The following is a 22,709-nucleotide window of genomic DNA, read 5'->3' on the forward strand; positions in this document are numbered from 1 at the left end:
GGTCTCTCATAATCACCATCCTGCATTTCTCTGGCCCTTTTTATTCCTAATACTTTTGCAGGAGAATGCAAGTAATCTAACTATAGACGTTGCAACCTTTATTGCAGACCTGGAACTGACAGAACAATAGCTTTGTACTTATCTCCTTTAGAGATGGTCCTAAAAACCTCACCCTGTCTCTGTGCTACTTTGTAGGCCTTTTCAAGAAATAAAGACACACGAAGGGGGGTATGTACTTAGCGTTTTCTACAGTTTTGTTTTACCTGCAGAATCTTTCTCTTCAGCAACAGCAAGGGGTGCTTCTGTTTCTGCTTTTGCTGTTTTGATCTTCCTTCCCCGCCTGGCCTTTCTCCTTGAGTCTGTACTGGCACTGGCAGCATCACAAACCACTGGTGGATCTGCAGGAGGAGCCTCTGTTACTTTCTCTGCAACAGCCTCACTTTGGCTGGTTTGGGGGGCACATTTAGCTTGTTCCAGGTGACTCATCAAGTGCTCTGAATGGATGGAAGGAGCAAGATAAAGAGGTTGCCATGAAATATACTAAGGGATAGATTGATCTGAAGCCTATTGAACAGGTCAAACTCATTTAACAGTGACTCCCTTCAAATTATTTCAAAAGCAGTCACAATACCATCCTAACTAAAACAGTCTGATAAACGTTCACACAATTACTAACAGTGACTGCAATTTTTAAGAGGTCTGTTAGATGTAACCGGAAACAGGTTGTGCCCCTGATAATTTCAGGCTTAAAGAGGGTAAATTTAGGTTGGACATGAGGAAAAAGTCTTTTACAGTGAGGGTGGTGAGGCACTGGAACAGGTTGCTTAGAGATGTAGTCGATGTCCCATCCCTGGAGACTTTCAAGATGAGGCTGGATAACACCCTAAGCAACCTGATGTAGCTGTGGTGTCCCTGTTCACTGCAGGTGAGCTGGATAGATGACATTTAAAGGTCCCTTCCAACCCTAATGATTCTACGATTCTATGATAATGGGTACATTTTTTCAAATACCCAAGTTATTTAGCTACCCAGGTGTCCTTTCCAAAAATGATTCAAATGGTGAGAGCTCTTAAACCTTTTAAGGTGTTTTTTTTATTTTTTCAACTGAATAAAATAGCTGCAAATGAAATGCAGAAAAAACATATTTAATTACTGTTATTATATCTGTGTTACAAACACCAGACAGACAGTATCATTAAGTGTAAGCTGGGATCACTCACTGATCTTATACTCTGTTTATGCAGTTCCCTGTCCTTGATATTCCTAATATTCCTATCATTTTCTTGATAATGATTTTCTTCCTTCTAGATTCAGTATCTCAGCTGTTTGCCCAGAGATTGCTTGCTGCCATATTGATAACATTATTTTACCTACCCCTCACCTCTAGCCTCTTTGTCAAAGGAACACAACCATAAAACCTTTATCTTACTACATCATGGATATAGCTTTACAGTCTGGAAGAATGGAACTCTCCTAACACTATGCAGTACCATCATCAATTTTTAACACTCCTTACCTGTCAAAAGCTGAGGCTCCTGGAAAGCAGATGAACACACTTTACACGTCCACTGGCTGGGCTCTGCTTCTGCAGCTCCACTGCCTTCTGGAGCACTCGCTAAATCACAAGAAGAAATACTCTAAAGCTTTGAATATGGGAAAGTAGTAAATCCTTGTAGTCTTATTCAGCTTACAGGGACTCCCTGCATACCACAAACGATGATTTAAGCAATAAGAGGCTCACAAAGGCAGCTGCTTAATTTTTGACTTCCCAGCTATATTCCACCAATGTAATCAGATGCCTGTACATGTTTAATTCAAAAGAAAATGAAGTTTGGTTTATTCTCTGGGGCCACTTCAGGATGTTGCAGACGTGAACACCTGAAGTCAGAGAAGACTCTAAATGGTTGCAGGGGAGAACACTGGTGCTTTTGTAAAGGGATCCTAAGGATCCCTTTATCACCTTCTGAAGAGCTGTGATGATCAAAGGCACAATAAAAAGAATTTTTTTGCACCATTAAAATTGGAGCTACCAGTACTCTACTGGGTGAGCTGAGGGCAGAAGCAAAAAAATCATCTTTGCTCTCTCTGCAGAGCATCACAGATTAAAAACATTTGGATGAACAGATGTATGGGTGAGAATAATGAAAAGCTGGTTTTGACTAGTTTTGTTAATTGGATATTCTACCAGTCTACTGTATTAGGATTTTAATTAGCCTATCAGCTGGCGTACAAGAAGAAATAGAGAGGAAAATGGATCTGGAGTTAAAAACAAAGGAAAATGATTACTTTGCGCACAGTCCATTGTCTTTCAGTCCTTGGATGATCTGTCTACATTTGTGAGGAGCATCTCATAAATCTAGACCAGTTCACAGATTTTTTGGTAGACACAAAACAGAACATTCCACAGCATACAAGAATCCCCCAGAAAAGGAGGATGACGCTGTAATTAGATTAAGTGAACACTGGCACAAAAGATTCAAACTGTACCTCAGTTTCTGTCACAGATTTCCTATATGACAGTAAGCAAGTCAGTTAATCTCTCTCTGCCTAATCTGTACCCCATCTGTAATGGGACGATAAACATACTTCTTCCTTCTTGTTCTTGGGTCTTAAGCCAAAACAAAAGGCTCTCTGAGGCTACTACAAGCATGTTCAATGTTCTACACTATATCAGATCTCATCCACACTGTAAAAAAATATATAAAAATCACAGAATCATAGAATAGCCTGGGTAGAAAAGGACCACAATGATCATCTAGTTTCAATCTCCCTGCTATGTGCAGGGTCGCCAGCTACCAGACCAGGCTGCCCAGAGCCACATCCAGCCTGGCCTTGAATGCCTCCAGGGATGGGGCATCCACAGCTTCCTTAGGCAACCTGTTCCAGTGCGTCATCACCCTCTGTGTGAAAAACTTCCTCCTAATATTTAACCTAAACCTCCTCTGTCTCAGTTTAAAACCATTCCCCCTTGTCCTTTCACTATCCACCCTTGTAAACAGCCATTCTCCCTCCTGTTTATATGCTCCTTTCAAATATTGGAACCATCTCCCTGGAGCCTTCTCTTCTCCAAGCTAAACAAGCCCAGTTCCCTCAACCTTTCTTCACAGGAGAGGTGCTCCAGCTCTCTGATCATCTTAATGGCCCTACTGTGGCCCCACTCCAAGAACTCCATGTCCTTTCTATACTGGGGGCCCCAGGCCTGGACACAATGCTCCAGATGGGGCCTCACAAGAGCCAAATAGAGGGGGACAATCACCCCCCACTCCCTGCTGGCCACCCCTTTTTTAATGCAGCCCAGAAAACAGCTGGCCTTCCAGGCTGCAAGCGCACACTGCTGGCTCACATCCAGCTTCTTGTCTACCAGGACCCACAGGTCCTTCTCCATGGGGCTGCTTTCAAGGGGTTCTTCGCCCAGTCTGTATAAAACACATGGGATTGTCCCGGCCCAAGTGCAATACGTTGCACTTGGCCTTGTTGAACCTCATTAGGTTCTCCAGTCTGAATGATTCCCAATAATTCAAAAACAGGAATTTCTTCTTTGGAGGCTATGAAAAAAAAAAACTATCTTGAGAGACTTGTATAGGAGACCAAAGACAGCAAACCTGAACAGCAAAATTCTGCATAATTAAAAAAAAAGTCAACCTATTAAGCAACACGTAAGGTATTAGATCTATGTCATGAAGTTGCTATGGCTAGTAAAAATGACAATTTGCAATCTGCAAAACTGAAGTCCGTTTTTGAAAACTGTCCCTCATTCTGTATCTCCCTTGCTCCTTACCTGCCTTGAACCTAGAGACCCCAGTTGTGCACTGGTTAGCCAGGAAGAGCCATGTTCTGCTTAGCTTCCCACTTTGTCAGGCTTCCAGGGTGAAGCAAAGATCTGTCAGTTTGCAATAGCTTTGCAGGACTTAGGGTCAGTATAAGATTCAAAAAAAGGCATATTTTGTTGTGGAAACACGACAACACTACAAACAGTGGGAATACATCAGGGTTCCCAAAGTATAACAACAGCATTTTGTTTCTGTTAAAGCTGGGCTTTCAGACAGTAGAGTAAAGGATGTAGAAAGCGTTGTTCAAATTCTTCATCATTTATTTTCCTGGAAAAATTAGCATGCTAAACTGAAAAGCAGCTGTCTGGCCAGCTTCATATTTAGACTGTGACAGTATCCATGTAAAATGAATAGACCTCTTCTGACGAAGTTCTCTGTTACACATCTGCAACCTTCTTCTGCTTTTCTCCTGACTATTTTTAATACTGGTAAGTAAAATTTAACCAACTTTTTCAAAGAACAGACACAGAATGCTTTCTTTTGATCCTGAACTCCATGTATACTATATACCCTATATATACTATATACTGCTATATACTCTGAGTTTACTTTTAGACATGGTGACTTTTGTTAAAAGGACTCTAACTCCACTGTTCCATTTACATGCAGATTGCTTCATAATCAGCCTCAGGGACTGATTGTCTGTGACACCACCAGTTATGTCCTGACCTCCATATTCTTTGCCAATAATATCCATATTGCTTATATATTTAACTAAATTTGAGTTCATGTTCTACTCAGTGTGATCTGAACTGTTCTAGACTTTTAGCATTACTGTAATGTGGGGTTGGCCAGCATTCCTGTTGTTTCCAAACAGCACTATTCTTACACTCACATTCTCATGTTTTCTTCTAGATCCTGACCATTTGAATAATTGCACTTTGCACAGAAAGTCTAAAGATTTTCTTTGCACCTCCCCCCACCCAGCCCATATCACCTCCAAAGTCAGATGCAGTTGTTTTCATGAAAATCATCTGGCTAAAGGAATTTTTGTCCCTTTTGTCACTTTTTAACCTTCGCATGTGCAACTGTGAAAAGGCCAAGAAAAATCTAGGCTTTTAAATACTTTCTGAAATACTTGCTGAATATATAACTGTAGTAACTATGATGAAGTGCTATACCTAGAAGATTTTTAGATTTACACCTACCCTCTCTCTCTCTTAAAACTACCATAACTTTGCATACCTGTTGGATCAGCTACTGGTATGCTGGATTTCTTCGTTTTTTTATGGGGGAAGACGACAGTTGAGGGCTTTGAAGAGACTTTGTTCCCCTCTTTATCACATTCCATCACTACCAAGCACATATCTACAGAGAGGAAAAACAGTTCCATTTCTTTACTTTCCAAACCCTTTGATTTTCTTGCTCTTTGCTGATGGCAGCAATTATAATCAAAAAGTTTTGCCTTATAGCAAGCCTGCAGAAAACATTATCATGCAAAATCCTAACCAGGACATTCTTGCTCCCGAATTTTATACAATGTACTTCTCATATTCTGGGGTATATAGTGAAAGTGCTGAAGAGAGAAAGCAGGACATACCTTAACAATATTTTTAAACACCTTCTTGAATGTGAAAATACATGAATGGTTTAAACTAAAGAGGAAGAAGATGAAACCCTTCAATTAATACCACTTGGAAAAATCTTAAATTCAGAAACAAGTTAACAGGATTGATTCAGTATTCCAGACTGTGCTTACCACCAAGATCAGCTGTATGTTATTAGTATTGCCTCTCTGCAGGCCATTTGTCACCCCAAATTATACTCAGCGTAGCAATAACACCAGATGGGAGAACACCCAACTCAACAACAGAAACTGACATTGCAATGCTGAAGGATCATGCTTTTTAGCTAAAGAAATGTAAATATAGAAAAAAAATAGAGTGGCAGAGGGATAAAAGACCTCTGGCAATTCTAATTTGGACTCCAGTAAATCTTCTGCCTTTTTTGCCAATGCACAGGCAATCAAGTGGAATGGAGGCTTACTTCTGAGCTTATGTCATTCTAGTGGGTTCCATGTAAAGCTGCATAAGGTAAAAATTTTTCAGAACTGTACAGCAGTTTTTAAGCAAAACCAAAACATTTTCACTACAACTGAAAAAACGTGGTTTCTTTACCAAATCTGCGTATACATTTAGACATACATTGACAACTGAGCCCCTTTGCTCTTGTATCCTCAAGTGGTTTTGATGCAGCTACCAGTTCTTCAATTAAGAACTAATTATCCAGATTCTTGAGCCTGAAGAGGCTGAATCATCAAGTAGGTAATCTGTCTGCTCTCAAAAGCTGAGATATATCATGGTGAAGAATCTGTGCTTTCTTCTTGTAAGGTAACCATGTATACAGGTTAGCCTGACTCTGACTAACACATTCATGGTCAGAGCCTAACCGATAAACAGCACTATCAATTATAACTAGCAGCCCCTAACAGATTTGGGTCCTTAAGAAGGAAAAAAGGCCCCCACACATACCATTGGAAATACTAGTGACCTGCTTCAGCATTGGCTTTTCCATTTTTTTGGCGTAAAAAGCCGCATACCACACTCGCAGCTCAGTTCCTGGTGGGATGTCCCGGGAGGTGGTGAAATAAATATCATTGTCATGCTGGAAGGCAGTTAAGTTTTGATGCTCATGTTCAGTAGCTGGTCGCACCATCATCATCCAGTTGCAATCATCTTCATTTGAGGTGTCAAAGTATAACAAGGGCCCATCTTTCTGGAACACCTGCCAAGCAAATTATACATGTGATAAAGCCATAACAAAAAATGCAAAGTTAAAAATAATTTTTATTTGCTGCTTTTGCAGTGGTTTTCATTCAAGGTTCATCAGGTTCACTGAACAAGCCTCAATGTTTGCATCAGGTACATATCAGGAATCAGTCACATCCTCAGATGAGTAAGTCTGAAACAGGCTACCAGGGGCAGGATGGGAACAAAGAGGACCCCCATCCCAAAAGTCTTGGTATAGCCAGTAGTTTTTCACAAAATGTGAATGACTCTATAGAGAACAGATTGAAACCTTAACAACACTGTGAAACACCCATCAGCCCCTGCATCACATTTCTATGCTTCTGAGTCATGTACTTTTGAAAAGATAAGGATGAATTAAATTTTTACCACGGTATTTCTCCCACCACAACTTGTCAAGAGAAAAACAAAGCAAATGCAAGACTTATTCTGCATGTTCCATAAGACTAATGAACGTGCCGCTGATTAAGCAAACAAGATAAAAGTGAAGAGACTGGTTAAAAAACCCTGAAATGAACTGCCATGTGCCCAACACTTCCTGTATTATCACATGTAAGTGACAGACAAGCAATTGTGTGATTGGATTATATCCTAGCTCTTATATCCTGTAAGGACATTAACTACATGATTAAGGAATCATGTAGAACAAGCCCCTAGATCAGTTCTTCTGCATGCTGCCCACAGAAGGCTTCTGTAGATAAATTGTTATAGTATATGCTTAAAAGATATCCCAGTAACATTCTTTGCCCATTTTTTTCCACAGTGGCAGATAGCATAAAACCATCATGGGTAAAGCTGATTCCCTTTTATTGCTTTTCACATGCCACACCTTACCTTTAGGGGAAAAACTGTTTCTTTTTCAAGCTTGGCAACTCTCTTGGATTCAAATGGGCCAAATTGGGTACGTTTCACTAGCTGAGTCAAAGCAAATACTCCTTCAGTCCCATCTTCCAATTGTCTTATCTCCAAATTAGAAGGGAGAGATGATCTAAGAATTGAATAAAGAATTGAGATATATATGGGACAAAACTGCAGGAATCCAGGGAAGAAAGATGTCAGCATTCACTCCTCCGCTCTCCAGTGAAGAAAACTGTTTTCTGTCAAAATACCTTTATTTCTATGAGAATTCATAAACAGAAGAGAAAAACTAACAGCAGTGGAAAAGAGCCAGATCAGCAGTTTCTAAAGAGCACTCTACCCACCTAAGTCCAGAGACTCAGCAGGTTGAGTCTGTGGCTGGAAGGGGATGGTCCAGCACCATATTGAAGCTACTCTGTATCATCTTTAAAATATCGTGGCATTAGGAAAGGTCCCTGATGATTACAGAAAAACAAACGTTGCACTCATCTTCAGGAAAGAGCCAAAAGGAAGGACAGGTTGGTTAGCCCTGCTTCAGTCTTTGGGAAAACTGTGGAGCAAGACCATCTGTGAGGTATGGGCACTCGAGGAACAAGGGACTGGAAACAGTACACCTGATACACTCACTGCCACAGAGGTTTGTGGATGAGGGAAGGGCGGTGGATACAATTTCCCTTGACTTTAGCAAGGCTTTCCAGTCTCTCTGACCACACTGCTGTATGCACATTGGGATGCCTTTGTCAGACACCAAGTACAACCCTGGTTTTTCAGCTCTGTGCTAATGGGTCAGAATCTAATCAGACAGGCTACTGATTATTCTATAAAGGCTGACACTGCCTCATCCACTTTCCTGTCCATGTGAAGAGAAATACAAAAAGATTACAATCTTAGTGATAAGCAAATGAACTGAAAAAAAGAAAAAAAAATTTTTTTTGGTTTTAATAAAAGAAGTATACAGTAGTAGAGTTGCTGAAGTTCAGAAGATATTTCTTCACACTTTTTTCTAACCATATAGGAACAATTTTAACTTTTCAGCAGAACAGAGGAAAACAACTACCATGTGGTTACACAAATAGACTGGGTTTTAAGAGATCCATATCCAGGTTTGTGGTTAAACTTGCACTCAACCTCAGACAAATCACTCTCTCAGCTACTGTTCCCCAGATGTAAAATAAATTACATCTTGTTTCAATTACATTTCTCGTTTCCATTTCTTATCCTACCTGTTTTAGGCTGTAAACTCTTCAAGAAAATACTTTTTTTTTTTTTTTCTCAGTAATATGGTCATTTTTAAACTCTGCTTTCAAATCCACTATCCAGCAGCCAGCACTTCCACTAGGGAACTAGGGAACTTCCTACGCATCTGCTAAAAGCAGCTGAAAACCAGTGCACACATCACATTCACAAACACTCACAGCTGGAACATCTGGACATTACTACAGTCCTCCACCATACAAATAAACAAGAGTATTAAATCACAAGGCAATAAAAACACACCCCACCATAAAAGGTAAAAAATAACAGTTTAGCTTGTCACTGAATCTTTTTGGGATGGGTAGGAGACTTACTGCACTGGCCACTTTCTGCGCATTAGAAAAGCACCTCCATCACCAGTTTTTACTATTCCTAACAAGAAGCACATAAAGACACACAAACTCCCTTCCCTTTTTGGATTTGTACTACATCTTCATCATAGCTGTTTTTTCTCCTTAGCAAAAGTCCCACATTTTACACCTTTTAATGAATTTTGCTTACAATGCCAAAAGTAAAAATAATATGCTACTTCAGTGCTGTTTTCTTCTAATGAGATTTAGTCTATTTGTTTCTTTTAGCAAGCATGGCTGTTTCTGTTGCGCTGTTGTAGATTTCCTGACAGGAGCATTATCCATAATCATTTGTAAAGAGTCACAATAATGAGAACAACTGTTTTGCTTCTCTGTGGAGGAATTACAGAGATAATATCATGCAGAAAGATACAACCATTCACAGCACTGGGAAATCTGTATACGCTTGTCTCAAGCCAGCATGTTGCATTTGAGGAGAGGAAGGAGCTGCAGATACGTGACCAAGGCAGAAGTCATCCCCCCATCTGGAGCTATCTGACTTTTTGCCAGAAACTTAAGCAAAGAAGCCAAATCCTGATGAGCAGAGAGTTATTTTTTGGCTTTGATTCAGAAGAGCAATTAAGTGCATGCATCAGTTTTCTATTTAATAAAGGCTGTGTCCTTTTCACAGACTGAGGCTTCGCTTCTCAGCTGTCAGCGAAACAGTGATAATACCCAATAAAGAGCAAACATGACTTAAAGAACTAACGTGAGCATCAGTTAATCAGCTCTAACACAAATGCTCCTTACCTGGCCCTGCTCAACACAAAGGAATCTTTGACTGTCACCACCGGGCCCAGCTCAGGGCACTCTGAATCATGGTACTGCCCACAGTCCTCGCACCCTGCAAGGAAGCAGACAGCAAACAGAGTTCATGGAAAACACTGCTGTAGAACAGCTGCCTCTTTCTCAAGAGTCAAGTACAAGATCTATCACAAAGTAAAATACATCTAAAGGCTTTTGGAAACAGCTTGGATGGTGTAGTCCTTTTAGAAATAAGAGACACAAACCCCATCCCTGGGCAAAAACAGGGGATCTTGTGCAAGACATGAAGGCAGAGCAGGAGCCAAACTTGGCCTAGAGCCACAGCTGATGCAGTCACACTTCTCAGGTATGGTGTGGGCAGCAGCCAGTACTGAGTTAGCAGTGCCTGGAGACAGCTTCTGGTGTCTTCCCAAACAAGTCAGCTAAGCAAACTACTCCTTAACTCACTTTCAGTTCACTAAATTAAGCGTTAGCATAAGTGTAAATTACCCAGAGCGGAAAGGCCTCTACAAAATAATTTTCAGAGTAGGATAATTTGAAACTTTCTAAAATAAGCCAGCTTAGCAGGATTTCAAATGCATTCACATTGCTTTGCTGTGAAAAACAGCAGTCGAACTGCCCTGCCTGGTCAGCAGCTGACGCTGCATAAGAGATGATCACACACAGGTTATCCTCTCAGAGCTCCACATTCACAAGGGCAAGTCAGTTAACCCCAGTAAGGCTGCAAAACAGAGGGTGGCTACAGCTTGTTTGGAATAAGAACAAGAAATAAAGCAGTTTTGTTCCAGGTATGCCCCTCTGCTGAAAATGCTCTGCGTTCTTGACTGGAAACCTCTCCCTGCAAGTTTATCTCAGTGAACTAACAATATCTGCAGGGTTCCTGCAGCTTGTGGTGTCCTTGGTGAACCAAGTCACGAAATAACCATTTTTTCCCATCAGTGCCTTTTCCAGATGAATGAATTTCCCAGCCCAGTTTGCTGTACAGCACCAGACAGATGGATCAGAGGGAAGGACAAGTGGGGAGGTGTTACTCACACACCGCCATCAAACCTCAAGCCTACAGCCAAGCCACCTCCCCCCCCCCTATGGTGCAGTTTAACATACCACCACTCCCCCACGTTTGACATGTATCAAATTCAATTACTTGTAGTTCACATCGCACTTGATATAATCTGGGTTAAATATAAATTTCCAACTCCAACGAGGGTGGAGGAGCCACGAAGGATTGTGTAAAACAGATTGCTGAAAGGAATTAGATTATCACCCGCAGAGGTTGTCACCACCAATGAGACCTGGAAGAAATTGCCAGAAGGACAGCTTCTCAAACTGGCTTTGCTGCCAAAGGAAACAAAACACTTACTTCTCTATTCCTCCTATCTTTTGACTACACTTATGCACCCTCTACTTCTACAAAAATAGCTGCTGTACAGGCTCAGCAAGCATCGTTCCAAACTACATGTGGGAATAAATTATATGTGGTTCTCACTGCATCGTGGATGAATAATCAAAGCAGAGGGAATATGAGACCAACAGTGTGTGGCACGGCTCTCAAAATCTAAGAGATGCCTTAGAGCAGCCACCCCCAAAGCTGGTGGTACGCTCTCCATACGTGACACCTTCAAGACAATACAGTCACAGGAAAAATACACAACTAAGCTAAACCATGCATTTTGCATAAATGGCAAAATACCCTGCAGGGCGTATATGCACAGACTTTTATGAAAATATTCCAAAACTCTCCTATGTCTATGAAATAGATACTCAATGATGTTAACCATGGGAATGCACAATGTCACAACAACTCACTTTTACGGAACTTAAGCAGTTCCTATATTCCATGGTAAAATCTTACATAGAATAGAAGAAGGCATGAGAAATTCTGTGATTGTAACTTACTGGAAGAGTAAAAAGGTTGTGTGCCACCTTCCATCTGCAATTAGGGAATGACATCACATCCCCATCCTTATTGGCACCCACTAGGGTGGGTTATATGAACTCTAATAAATCTGTGGTAGCGGGAAAATTTTCTTTCCCATACAGTTGCCATAAGGCTGACATGAAGCTGTAGGGCCATCAGGAGCAAAAGACTATGGATGAATACCATCAAGGACATAGGCTCCATTCTGCTCTTCCCAGATCAGATTCGCAGTATCCGAGTTCCCTCTGCTCACACAAGTAAGTGTGTTTACTTCTTTCCAATGCTGGCTTAGCCATAAGGGCAACAAGAAAACAGTGTACAGCATGAGCAAGACCTGCCAGGCCGGGCAGCACATCTCACATGGGGTTTGTCCTGAAAGAACAAGTCTGCAGACTCCTCCCATAGAGGTGCAGATGTTTAACTCAAGCTAGAGGTCTGAGATCCACATGGAGCAACCCCTGGCTGCTAAAGCCAGCAGTACAAGGATAGGACATAGACTAGTCCCTGGCAAGCTCTAGCTCTACACTTATTTCAGCCATGAAGAAGCTGTTCTGCTAAGTCACATCTACAGAGCTCTTCACTTGTTTGTTGCCAATGAAAACAGGAATATGGGCATGCTTAAAATTAGCAACCTTGTCTCTACTCCTCCACAAGCTGTTTCAGCTTCCTTTACATAAATACTTTTCTAAATAAAAACTGAGTCTGTTTCGGTGTTGAATTTCCAAAATCCTGCACAGACAAATCACATAAGGAGAAGTAAATAATCTTCTTTTTAATACTTACAAACAAACATAGTCTCATCACTGCCATCTTCAGCCATCTTTTAAACCTGCCAAAACACAAAAGGTGATGTTAGTTCTGCCTGAGTTAGTTTTATCTTCAACATACTATTGAAACATCCCTTTACAGAGTGATGATGCTGACTGATGCAGAGCATATCCAAATATACTGCTGGCCCCTGCAGGGGTACAAATGGAAAGTTAAACAAAAATCTAAGTTGCTAAAAATGCCCCAGTAACTGCTGTGTTACTGCAGGTGTACAGTCAAGAACAAGAATGTATAGAGAACGAGGCTGCAGAAACAGTAGGGACGTTGGTCAAGAAGAAAACAGGAGAAAGTAAGAGCCTGTACCTGTGAGAGGGCAGACAGATAAGAGGAAACAAGACCAAAGACAAACCAAGGCAGCAGAGACTCACAGGTGCTGTGGTGCAGGGATTCTGCTGTCAATTGTCTGGGCAGCAGCCCAAGGAGGGCTCTAGCCAGGGGTTTGCTGTAGGGCTATGATCCCCATAGAGCTTTCCCAAACCCTACAGCAGCACAGCCCTTCCTAACAACTGCCTGCTGGTAAGTGGCTGGGACTGCTTCTGAGGCACAAGTCTCTCCTGGCTATGGTTTCTGGGGACTAAACATACCTAACAAAACATTTAAGCAGAAACAGCAATCCAGGGAAATTCCTAAAACCTCTTTTTCTGAAAGCGTTGCACACAATGAATTGGAAACCCAAAGCAAACGAGTACAAAACAGGGTGAACCACAGACTGAAGGCAAACATGGCTTGCTTTGCTTTCTAACTTTTGCTCTGTGGATGGTCTGTGCTATTTCAAGAGATGCACACCTAGTTATTATTATGTAGTTTGTGCCCTGACAAGACTCACCCTAAGCACAACTAAGTTAACAAATCCTCTCTTCAGACAATGGTGTCGATACACAGGGGACAGAGTGCAGCAGATCAGCAAGCTGCTGTGCAAGCTGCTCTTCAGAGGCACATGTCCTTTCGTCCTCCTCTCTGTCACGCTTCCCAAGCAGCAGATTGACAACCTTCAGCATCACTGAGGCAGCAAGGTCGATCTTGTTCTGGTAGCCATAGACAGAGAACAGCAATAAAGGGGAGGAGGAATCTGAAGAGAATAGACACTGGTCAAGGTGACGAAGAGTCACTCAACTATACGCCACTCAGCTGACTAGGCATTGTATGTCGGTTATCTGTGTTAGCTTAATTTTCATTTTTGGAGCCAGAACATGCATTTTCCACATCTCAGCATTTCAGATTCACCATCCACGGTTCCTGTGACCTGTTGGGCTTTGAAAAAGGCAGGACAGGAAAATGTGTATCAGATGCATCTATCCCTCATCACACGGGGCATTCAAGGCCAGGCTGGATGTGGCTCTGGGCAGCCCGGTCTGGTGGTTGGAAACCCTGCAGACAGCAGGCGGGTTGAAACTAGACGGTCATTGTGGTCCTTTTCAACCTGGGCCATTCTATGATTCTATGACTGCCTTGTGCCTCGCTCTGCGCCCGGCCACCGGTTCCTGAGAGGCTGTCCATCTCTCCTCCCTTCCTACTTTATGGAGAGCATAAGAAAGGGCAGATCGAACACCGAGGACAGACTTCGGGGCTTTTATTTTCACCTGCCGCTGTTCAGGGCCATATCTCACTATTTTTTTCCATGTATTTGTGTCAGAAAAATACTCCATTAAGCCACCGCACGTAATTACGTTCCCATTTCGCAGAGACAATCCGAGCTTCTGAGGAAACTCCAGAATCTTTATATAAACCGACAGCCATCGTTAAGCCAACAACAGCGCGAGAACAGGATTTTCTGCCCGCACAACCCAGCGCGGCGGTGCCTGAGGGGGCCGCAGCACGCAGGCGGGCGGCGCTGCCCGCCCCGCGCAGGCCGAAGCTCACCGGCTTTCCCTCACGGCGCACCCCGACCCTCGGCGCACCAAAGCACCGCGCGCCCGCTCGGTGCGGGGCAGCCCCTCCGCCCCTCCGCCCCCCGCGCCGCGGGGCGGCCGTTGCGGAGCGGCCGTTACGAAGCGCGCGGCGCCGCCCCTCCCGCTCGGCACCCCGCCCCGCCGAGGCCGGCGCCCGGCGGCGTGGCGAGCGCTGCCGCCGGCGGTACCGAGGGGCACCGGGGGGTCCCGGAGCCTCGCGGGCCGAGGGGAGAGGCGGCCGGGCCGAGTTTAAGCGCGGCGCCGACGGCGGGGAACGGCCGGCGGCGGGAAGCGACCGCCCGGAGCCCGACGGGCGGCGGGGCCCGGGATCCGGGAGCGGCTCCGCCGGGTTTTGCCTCGGACCCGCCTCGCCCCCCTCCCTACCGCCCTCCCTCCGCGCGGCGCGGCGCGGCCCTGTAACAAAGAACAGGCGGCATGGAGAAGGCGGCGGCGGAGGAGGAGGAGGAGGCGGCGGGGCCGCCCTCCCGCACCGGGAGCCCTCGCCGCCGCCGCCCCCGGCCCGGCCCGGCCCCGCGAGCCCCGGGGAGCGGAGGGACGGCGGCACCGGGGAGAGAGGGGGGGGAACGGGGAGCGGAGCGCCTGGGGGGGGGAGATCCGCGAGGACGGGGCGCGGGCGCGGGGGGAGGCGCGGGGAGCCGGCGTTACCTGCCCTGGGAATGGCCCGAGCCGGATCGGATCCGGACTCCGGGTTCCGATCCGCTCCGGAAACCACGCGCCAGCGGAAGCCGCGCCGTGCGCGGAGCGTGCTGGGAGGCGTAGTCCGCCGCCGCCGCGGGGAGCGAGGGCGGCCGTCGGTAGCGGGACGGGGCGGCGCGCGGACGCTGACCCTGACGGGAGGCCGTCGGGGCGGGAGCCGTGCCCGGATCGGCGTGCGCCGGGCCCACTGCCGCCGGCAGCCGCCGCCACGCTGGTCGGCGCTTCCGTAGCCCGGCCCTGCGCCCTGCCCGCCGCGCCGCCGGCGGCCCCAGGGCGGGGAACGGGCTCGGGTAGGGAGCTCGCGAGCTGCGAGAGCACCTGGGAATTGGAAGAGAAGGGAAAGCGGGCTTCGGGGAGTCCGGGGAAGCCCTTCTTTTTAGCAGCGAGGGCAGTCTGAGCGTGGGTAGCGGGCACGTTGGGCCGGTGGCTGCGCTGGATCTTTTCCAGCCTTAATGATTGTGTGATTCTGGTCACGGCGCAGAAATTAAACCGCTCAAGATGAAAGCAGGAGATAAAATGAAGAAAGCCTGTTGGGAGAGCAGTAGGGGATTTCAGCTAAGCAATAAACGTGAGGTAAGCACGGGCAAACGGGCCACGTTCGTGAAGGAGAGCAGAAAGCTGCCTAGAGCGGCTGGCTGGGTATGTAGGACAGCACACGGCACGGAGACAACGGGCGTTTATTGTACAGCAGTAGTGTTTCTTTTAAAAATCCATACACTTTTTAGTGATGTAATAAATCTGTACATCGTAGGCTTTGTAACTGTACCAACTTCATTTTTACACACGCGCAAAATAAAGCAAAAAAACAATAAAAAAACACAGTGGAAGAAATGACTGTCACAGTTGTGTACTAGAAAACAAAAGTGTTACCCATCTGGAATATCAGAGCGTACTGCATTAGTGGGAAATACAAAGCTACAGGATTGGAAACACCTCACATCCATCCTTCCCAGTTACCTCCACACCGTGCCAGCACCTTGCATGGTAGCAATTTGGATATCCAGAGTGAAATGACATTATTCACTCTCAGCTTCGAGTAATCACCCTGGTGATGTAGTTAACTTTGAATTGTTTCAATTGTTTGTCACTGAGGCTGTGGCTTAGCGAGATGCTGAAGCATATGCTAACTTGAAACACAGGAATAAATCCACTTATGTCCTGCGGAGGTCAGAACAGGAGGTTGGTTGTTCCCTCTCACAGCAGGAATGCCTTAGCCTGGAGCCTACTGTGCTTCATTCTGTACCATGATAAGCACTTAGCTCTAACTTCAGCTCTACACTTAGAATGCTGCAATAGAATAAAAAGAAATAGACTCCCACCTTGTATAGAGCTCTCGCGCCTTGTAACACCTAGAATTACCAGAACTAAAAGAGCTGTTAAAACAATGTTTTTGTTTCCCTTTACAAATTTGACAGCAGTTTATGTAGTCATTGCTACTTTCTCCTAAGAAATTTCACATGCCAAGAACACCAAAGCATTACATGATGCTTCAGAAAGGAAAAAAGGAAGTGTCACAGCATAGCTCTTATGAAATACTGTCTTTATAGTGCTGTACAGAAGATCCAGAAACACAAAAGTATAAGAAAAAGGACAGAAAGGAAGAAAGATTTCACAAATTGTTTCCAAACTGCTGTTCTGAGGTAATTAACTTGGAAGGCAGAAAACATGAAGTTTTCTATGTAACACCATGCTGAGATTTGTTCTGCTCTTCAAATGCGCGGTTGTTAAAGTCATGAAGACTGCAAAAAGTAGAGCTAAATGATTCTCTCTGGCATCCTTCACACAACTGCACAGGGCATGATCTGTGCCCAAGAGTGCAAGGTGCAGCAATAGCACTGTCAGCTCACAGATCCTGCCCTCCCTGCATGGAACAGTAGCTCAGCTCCTTCTGGTAGTCAGCAGACAACTGACACAGCCACTAAGAGGCAAAAAAACCCACCTGCTCAGATCTGATCTTAAAAGGCAAAAATCATCTAGGAAGGGAAAATAGCACTGAATTTCATGGGCCTTTAAGGTTGCCATCAGTGAGAAACGTAGCTGTCCCTTGGGTTTGGTAGTTCAGCTTGTTTTTATAATGCAACACAAAGTATTTGTAGGAAGAGGTGAAGAACAACCAGCCACGTGTAGAGGTCACACATCAAACAAAACACTATTTATTTTCCTGAGGAGTGAAGGCAATTAAAAACAAAGATTCCCTCTTAACACAAGTTGCCTTGCTTTCCTCATCTTAATGGTCAATTCTCTCAATATAGGCAAGCCTAAACCTTCACACAATTTGCAGTATGTTTATATATATATATATATATATATATATATATATATATCCCACCATCAAGACGTGGGCTTAGGCAATAACCAAGATTAACCAGTTAAAAATTAAATAACCGTCCTTAAGACGGATCAACCAAAAAAGAAACCAACCCAAAACTTCAGGGTCTATTTGTTCTTCAAAATAACACACAAGCAAACCCTTCTCCTGCAGCCAGCACATTATTTAGTGTTATTTTCACCATATTCTACAGTAAATGATAAGACTTCCGTAAGATAAATCCCACTTCAGTAATGTGAACAGATCTCAAGTATTGTTACGTGCTCCCTCTGCTCTCAGCGTACAGAGATGATGCTACCAACGGAGCTCAGTCTTGCTTTGATTGCTTGAATTTGTGGTTAGATTTTTTCCTTCGGTAAACAAAATTGACCATGTAGAACACTAGAAGGATCTCACCTCCCACCCTGCTCCATCATGCAAAGACGTCCTTTGCATGGAAAAAGTACATGTTGAGGGAATCAAGATTCAGTGTTCTGAACGCTTGGATCACGAGTCACTGTAGTACGAATGAAGAGTTCTACTTTGTGTTAAACTAACAACAAACACAAGTGCTCAAGCACATTCAGGCAGGACAAATCCATATTACTGAACTGGGATTTTTAAGCACATTACAGCTCCAGGACGGTCATTTGTAACAAATTTCGAAAACATAAAACATACAAATGCCTTCGAATGTTTTCATAATAAGCAGCATGCTTAGAGGTACAGCTGTTTGATAGGCTGGACTGCTGTACTACAGTGATTTTTTACATACAAGTGGTATTTTTAAACTATAGACTCAGTTAAAAGATTTTGACAGTTCGTTTATTTACTAATCTGTTGGTAAAAAAACAACCAACAAGCATCTAGATTTTCTTTGTAGAAGAATTTACCATGGAATCTGAAGTCCATCTGAAGTTTCAAAACGTGTTTCTGTTCCTCAGTGACTTTCTATTTTTGAAGAAAAGTTGAAGGCAAAAGCCTTGTATCTCTTTTAAGGGGTGAGGTGAGGGGGTGTGAATCACTGCTGACAAAGCAACACAAACCCATCATTCATTCATGTCAGTAGCTCTAATGGAATGGATGTTTTCCTTAGCTAAAGAAAACAGGCTTGGTCCTTTGTCCTCAGGAGGAATGTACAGGAAGGCAAACTACAAGGTGGCACCTGTAAAATCCTGTCTTCTGCTCTTCTCAGCAGCTAAAACAAGAACTATGCCTTTACTTTCACCAGTTTTTCTTTCTAATTTAATGAGGAAAATAAATCACAAAACTCAACCAACCACTCAGCACGCAACAACACTGGTGGAGCTAGAAACTGAAAGACTGAGGGAACTGTGATCATTATGTTTTAAAAAGCTCTCTTCACAACTGCATTTTCTAAGATCTCAGTAAATATTTGGCAAGTAAAACAAGCTGTCTAATGAAAAGCTTATATAGAGTTAAATATGCTCTATTCAAGACTTATTGCTCCTAGCTTTGCCATTTGATATGATGGTATATATATATGCTTGTTAGACAAGTACTTGGGAGAAGGAAATAGAGCCCCTACGACAGGTTTTTGTATTAGCAGCAACAGCTTCTCACACAGGGAAGAAAAGCTACAGAGGAGAAGTTGTAAATGTTTGCAAGTAGACTCAAGTAAATTCTTTAAAAAGTTCTGTTTTTTTAGAGTATAACTTACATACAGAACATTAAACAATATGCTAGTGTAAGTATTTGCATAATTTATTGATTTATGGCTAATATAAAAGGCCTCTCTCCACCTACATGGACTGAGCAGTGTTTATAGCAGGCTACAGTTATTACAGTAGGCTCTCTTAATCAGCGGTTCAGCTCTGTTTCTGAAAACTTACCCGTTTTCAAATCACAATACAAAGTAGGTCTGGGTCTGTTTTCCCTTTCAGCCTGACCAGAAACACAAGCTGAGACTTGCATTGCTACTGCTCCATGCCACAGCATGGAAGCACAGTGGTATCTCCTCTCCTGACAGTGGTTCAATCATAGAGCAGGTACGGTTCTTCAGTTCTCAGCTCCCTGCTTCAGTCAACTAGGTGCTCATGTGCAGCTTCTCTCTACCTGCACCATTCCCTGCTCTCCCTCACCTTGTACAACACCACCACGTAGTCCTCCAAAAGCTGTCACGATGCAAGTAGTGATGCTTGTATTCAGAGGAGCACCTTCACAGTAATCAGACAGAAAGCTGTTCTGGAAAAATAAACAGAAAATACAATCCTTCTGTTCCTTCCTGCACCACTGTATTAGCGAGCATCACGTTATGCAAGTCATCAGCTGTATCTGTGTTCTCTGGTACTGCTCTGTAAACGACTGATGTGCAAGCATCCCATCAGAGAGCGTTCATTCAGCCTTACACAAACGGTTCTGCCGAAGCACCATTCAGTTTGCTCTTGCTTTTGTTCTTGGAAAGCAACTTTCTGTTAAGAATACGTGAAAGAGTGCCTCCCTTCTTGCGCGTTTCCTCTGACAGGGGCTGCTGCAGGTAGATGAGATCGTTGTGCGACTGACTCATTCCTGGATCCTTCTGATGATGTCGTCGACGGAAAAATAGCTTTGCACTCTTTCTCAAAATCCCACCTGCGAAAGCAAAGAGCAGAGGCAAAGGCACTTTAGACAAACCAGACTGCTTTCTTCTAGACTGCAGCTTCAGCTATAACTGCATCACTACTGAAAAAAGCCTTCGTCTCAGCATTTCGAGCTTAAGCACCACTCTCATAACTAATTAAACTACGTTAGAAAGCTAAGAGAATGGTGCATTCAGAGGCACGGTGTTGATGATCTATAACTGAGAGGGTGTAAGGATACGAGTCCCGTGCTGGAATGAAGGGATTTCGGATACTGGCAAAGGTGAGCAGTCACTATGCTTTTAGGCACTCACACACACACTGCATGCTGCTGAATCCACCTTCCCCTACCCCTGACCCAGCTCTTTCCCAAGCAAACACCACTGAGAAATTCAGGCTTCGTGAAATTATGCATTTTTCTGCTTCTCCTCGTTCCATGCAAGTATCATGCAAACTGAATCACTTGGATTCATGACAGACCGCAGTAGTTGTAGATCTATGCATATGTCCATGCTCTTACAGTTAGCAGAAGAGCTCACATATATTGCTAGAGGAGCACTAAAGAAGTTTTTTCCTTCCATTCTCTCTGAAATGATACAGTTGAAAAGGAAGGAAAACGACCATGCAACTATGAGGAATCAAATGTTAATCCTCTGATTTCAACTTTGAATTCACACATCTTGTGGAAGTCACCCTCCTTCTACTTTGTTTCTAATGCTCTTCTGAAAACTACAATAGTGTTCACACATACACATGCACAGCTCTTAGCGTGGGTCGTACACTGGATATTCTCAAATACTAAACAAGCATATTTCATCCTTCCAGTGCAATAAAAGTACAAAGTACTTTATTGAACAAGAGATAGAGGAAGAAATGTTACTCTCTGTAGTTTCAGCAATTAATGGAGTTGAAAAGATTAGCCCATTATACACAAAGTGAAGGAGGCATTTTGACATGGAGGATCCTGTTGGTCCCTGAGGTCAGTAGCTGTATGTCAGCCCACGTGCAGCAGGCTCAGTCAGGCTGCCCATCTTCTACATGAATTCAGCAGCATCACCTAGTGCAGCAGTCATTTGCTGGTTTAAAACACCATTGGGAATAACAATTCACCTCAAGCATATAGTATTACATCTGCTTCCAAAAAGCTCAGAAATTTTGCCCGAATCCCTTCTGTGGCAAATTAGTCCAGATTCCTTTATTTTTTCATACCCTTCCTCTTGATTCCACATTAAATCTAGCTGCCATTGCTTTGGCTGCATATCTCTTCAACACAAGCCGCCAATGGCCTTTCCTCTTTGCAAGTCCTGGTTGACTTTGCAGCCAGCATTCTGCCAGTTCCCACCTTCCCTTCTCCCATGCATTCTGTGTGTGCGAGGCACAAGGAAGGCTACCTGCTCTTGGTACAACAGCCCAATGCCAAAATAGCAAGAGTTCAGTGCAGAACTGGGCAGCGCTGCTGTTGCAGTGACACAAGCCAGTTTGAATGAAGGAGGACCCAGGTAGCAAGCCAGCAGGGGGAGCCTTCTGGCAGTCAGACAAGTACATGAGGAGAGCCATCTTCCTGGCTAAGTGTCCACAACTTGTATCCGCTCAACCATCAGCTTTCCTTACTCTTCCTCTGTTCAACTATTAGGTCCTGTCATTGCACAGTCTCAGCTCTGCTTATCCTCCCATTGTAAACAGATACAGAAAGCAACGTGCAGACCAATTCTTGCACGTGGCTGTCACTGCCATCTAAGGACTGGGCATAGGCTGCGTGTCATTTTGCACAGCAACAGCTGCAGAATAGGCAATTCACGGCAGCCCTGTTTCACGCAGCCAGAAGCTGCTCTGTTCAGACTGGAACAGTTACAGACATATGCTCAGCATTATTACTTTTTTATTTTAAGGACTGAGCACTCAGCATCTGGGAAGATACTCTAGCGCATTTTGTCTTGCTGTGGCCAAGACATGGCTCACCGGGCACAATGGGATTGATGCAGGAGTCAGCTGAAAGCAACTGGAACACACAGATTTGAATCTTGTCTGCTCTCCCATCACCCTCTGACTGATCATTTTGGCAAGGCAGCACCACTTCAAGCTGTTGTCAACAGCATAAAAGGAACAGTGTTTTGCCCTGATACTGACAGTTGTTAATATGCAGAGGCTGGGGAGGTTGCTGAGGCACTACTGCTGTGCAGCTTTTGTTTTAGCCCTCAGCTGCTCTGCCCAGCAGCCTTGGCAGCTGCAGCTGAAGCTGTGCCAGCAGGAGGAGCAGGACAAAGGAGCTTATCCGTAAACAGATATTTTGTCCTATCGCTTCAGACTGATTTCCCATCCTGAGGAACAGAACCAAACCAAGAATGCTGCAAAACTTGTGCTGGTAGCCTAGGACAACTTGTTGCAGCTGAAAAAAAAAAATGCAGGCTGCATTCCCTGAGAATGGCATAGCCTCATCAATAGCAGCAGCCCCCAAGGTGAAAGCTCCTTGTGTTTTCAGAGGTACTGAGATTACTGGTAGCTGGAAGCTTGTATCACTCCCACTGCCACCCCCCCACTGCCAGGTGGATGCGTGCTGCTTGACAGTGGCTCCAGCTCTGTGGAGGCATGCTACAAGGCAAATAACAAACTCAGCCATGCTTGTGCTGTTTACATGCTTACTTCTTGAGTTCAACAGGATCCATGTG

At 44.2% G+C, this 22,709-nt stretch overlaps 2 protein-coding genes across 13 annotated transcripts in view; both read right to left on the reverse strand.

Moving 5' to 3' along the window:
* Positions 1-15,266, reverse strand: part of PRDM15 (PR/SET domain 15) — a 46,074-nt gene extending 30,808 nt beyond the window's left edge. For 6 of the 12 annotated variants that reach the window (XR_016459292.1, XR_016459301.1, XR_016459296.1 and 3 more), the window contains exons 1-8: positions 13,377-14,395; positions 12,506-12,551; positions 9,790-9,883; positions 7,412-7,565; positions 6,302-6,554; positions 5,016-5,138; positions 1,517-1,615; positions 264-494 (exon numbers count right to left, since the gene is read on the reverse strand). Coding sequence is in view for 9 of the 12 variants with exons in the window: in XM_031612743.2 (XP_031468603.2) it covers positions 264-494; positions 1,517-1,615; positions 5,016-5,138; positions 6,302-6,554; positions 7,412-7,565; positions 9,790-9,883; positions 12,506-12,542 (991 nt within the window). In the remaining 3 variants the exon portion in view is untranslated. The other 6 variants (XM_090122802.1, XM_090122790.1, XM_090122812.1 and 3 more) reach the window with 6 other exon arrangements.
* Positions 15,267-15,857: 591 nt separating this feature from the next.
* Positions 15,858-22,709, reverse strand: part of C2CD2 (C2 calcium dependent domain containing 2) — a 37,784-nt gene continuing 30,932 nt past the window's right edge. Inside the window, exon 14 of the mRNA XM_031612472.2 lies at positions 15,858-20,056. Coding sequence (XP_031468332.2) covers positions 19,830-20,056 — 227 coding nt within the window. The 3' untranslated portion in view covers positions 15,858-19,829. The remainder of the gene's footprint in view (positions 20,057-22,709) is intronic.

Source organism: Phasianus colchicus, chromosome 1, assembly GCF_987193195.1.
Source record: "Phasianus colchicus chromosome 1, bPhaCol1.hap1.1, whole genome shotgun sequence".
NCBI classification, from domain to species: Eukaryota; Metazoa; Chordata; class Aves; order Galliformes; family Phasianidae; genus Phasianus; species Phasianus colchicus.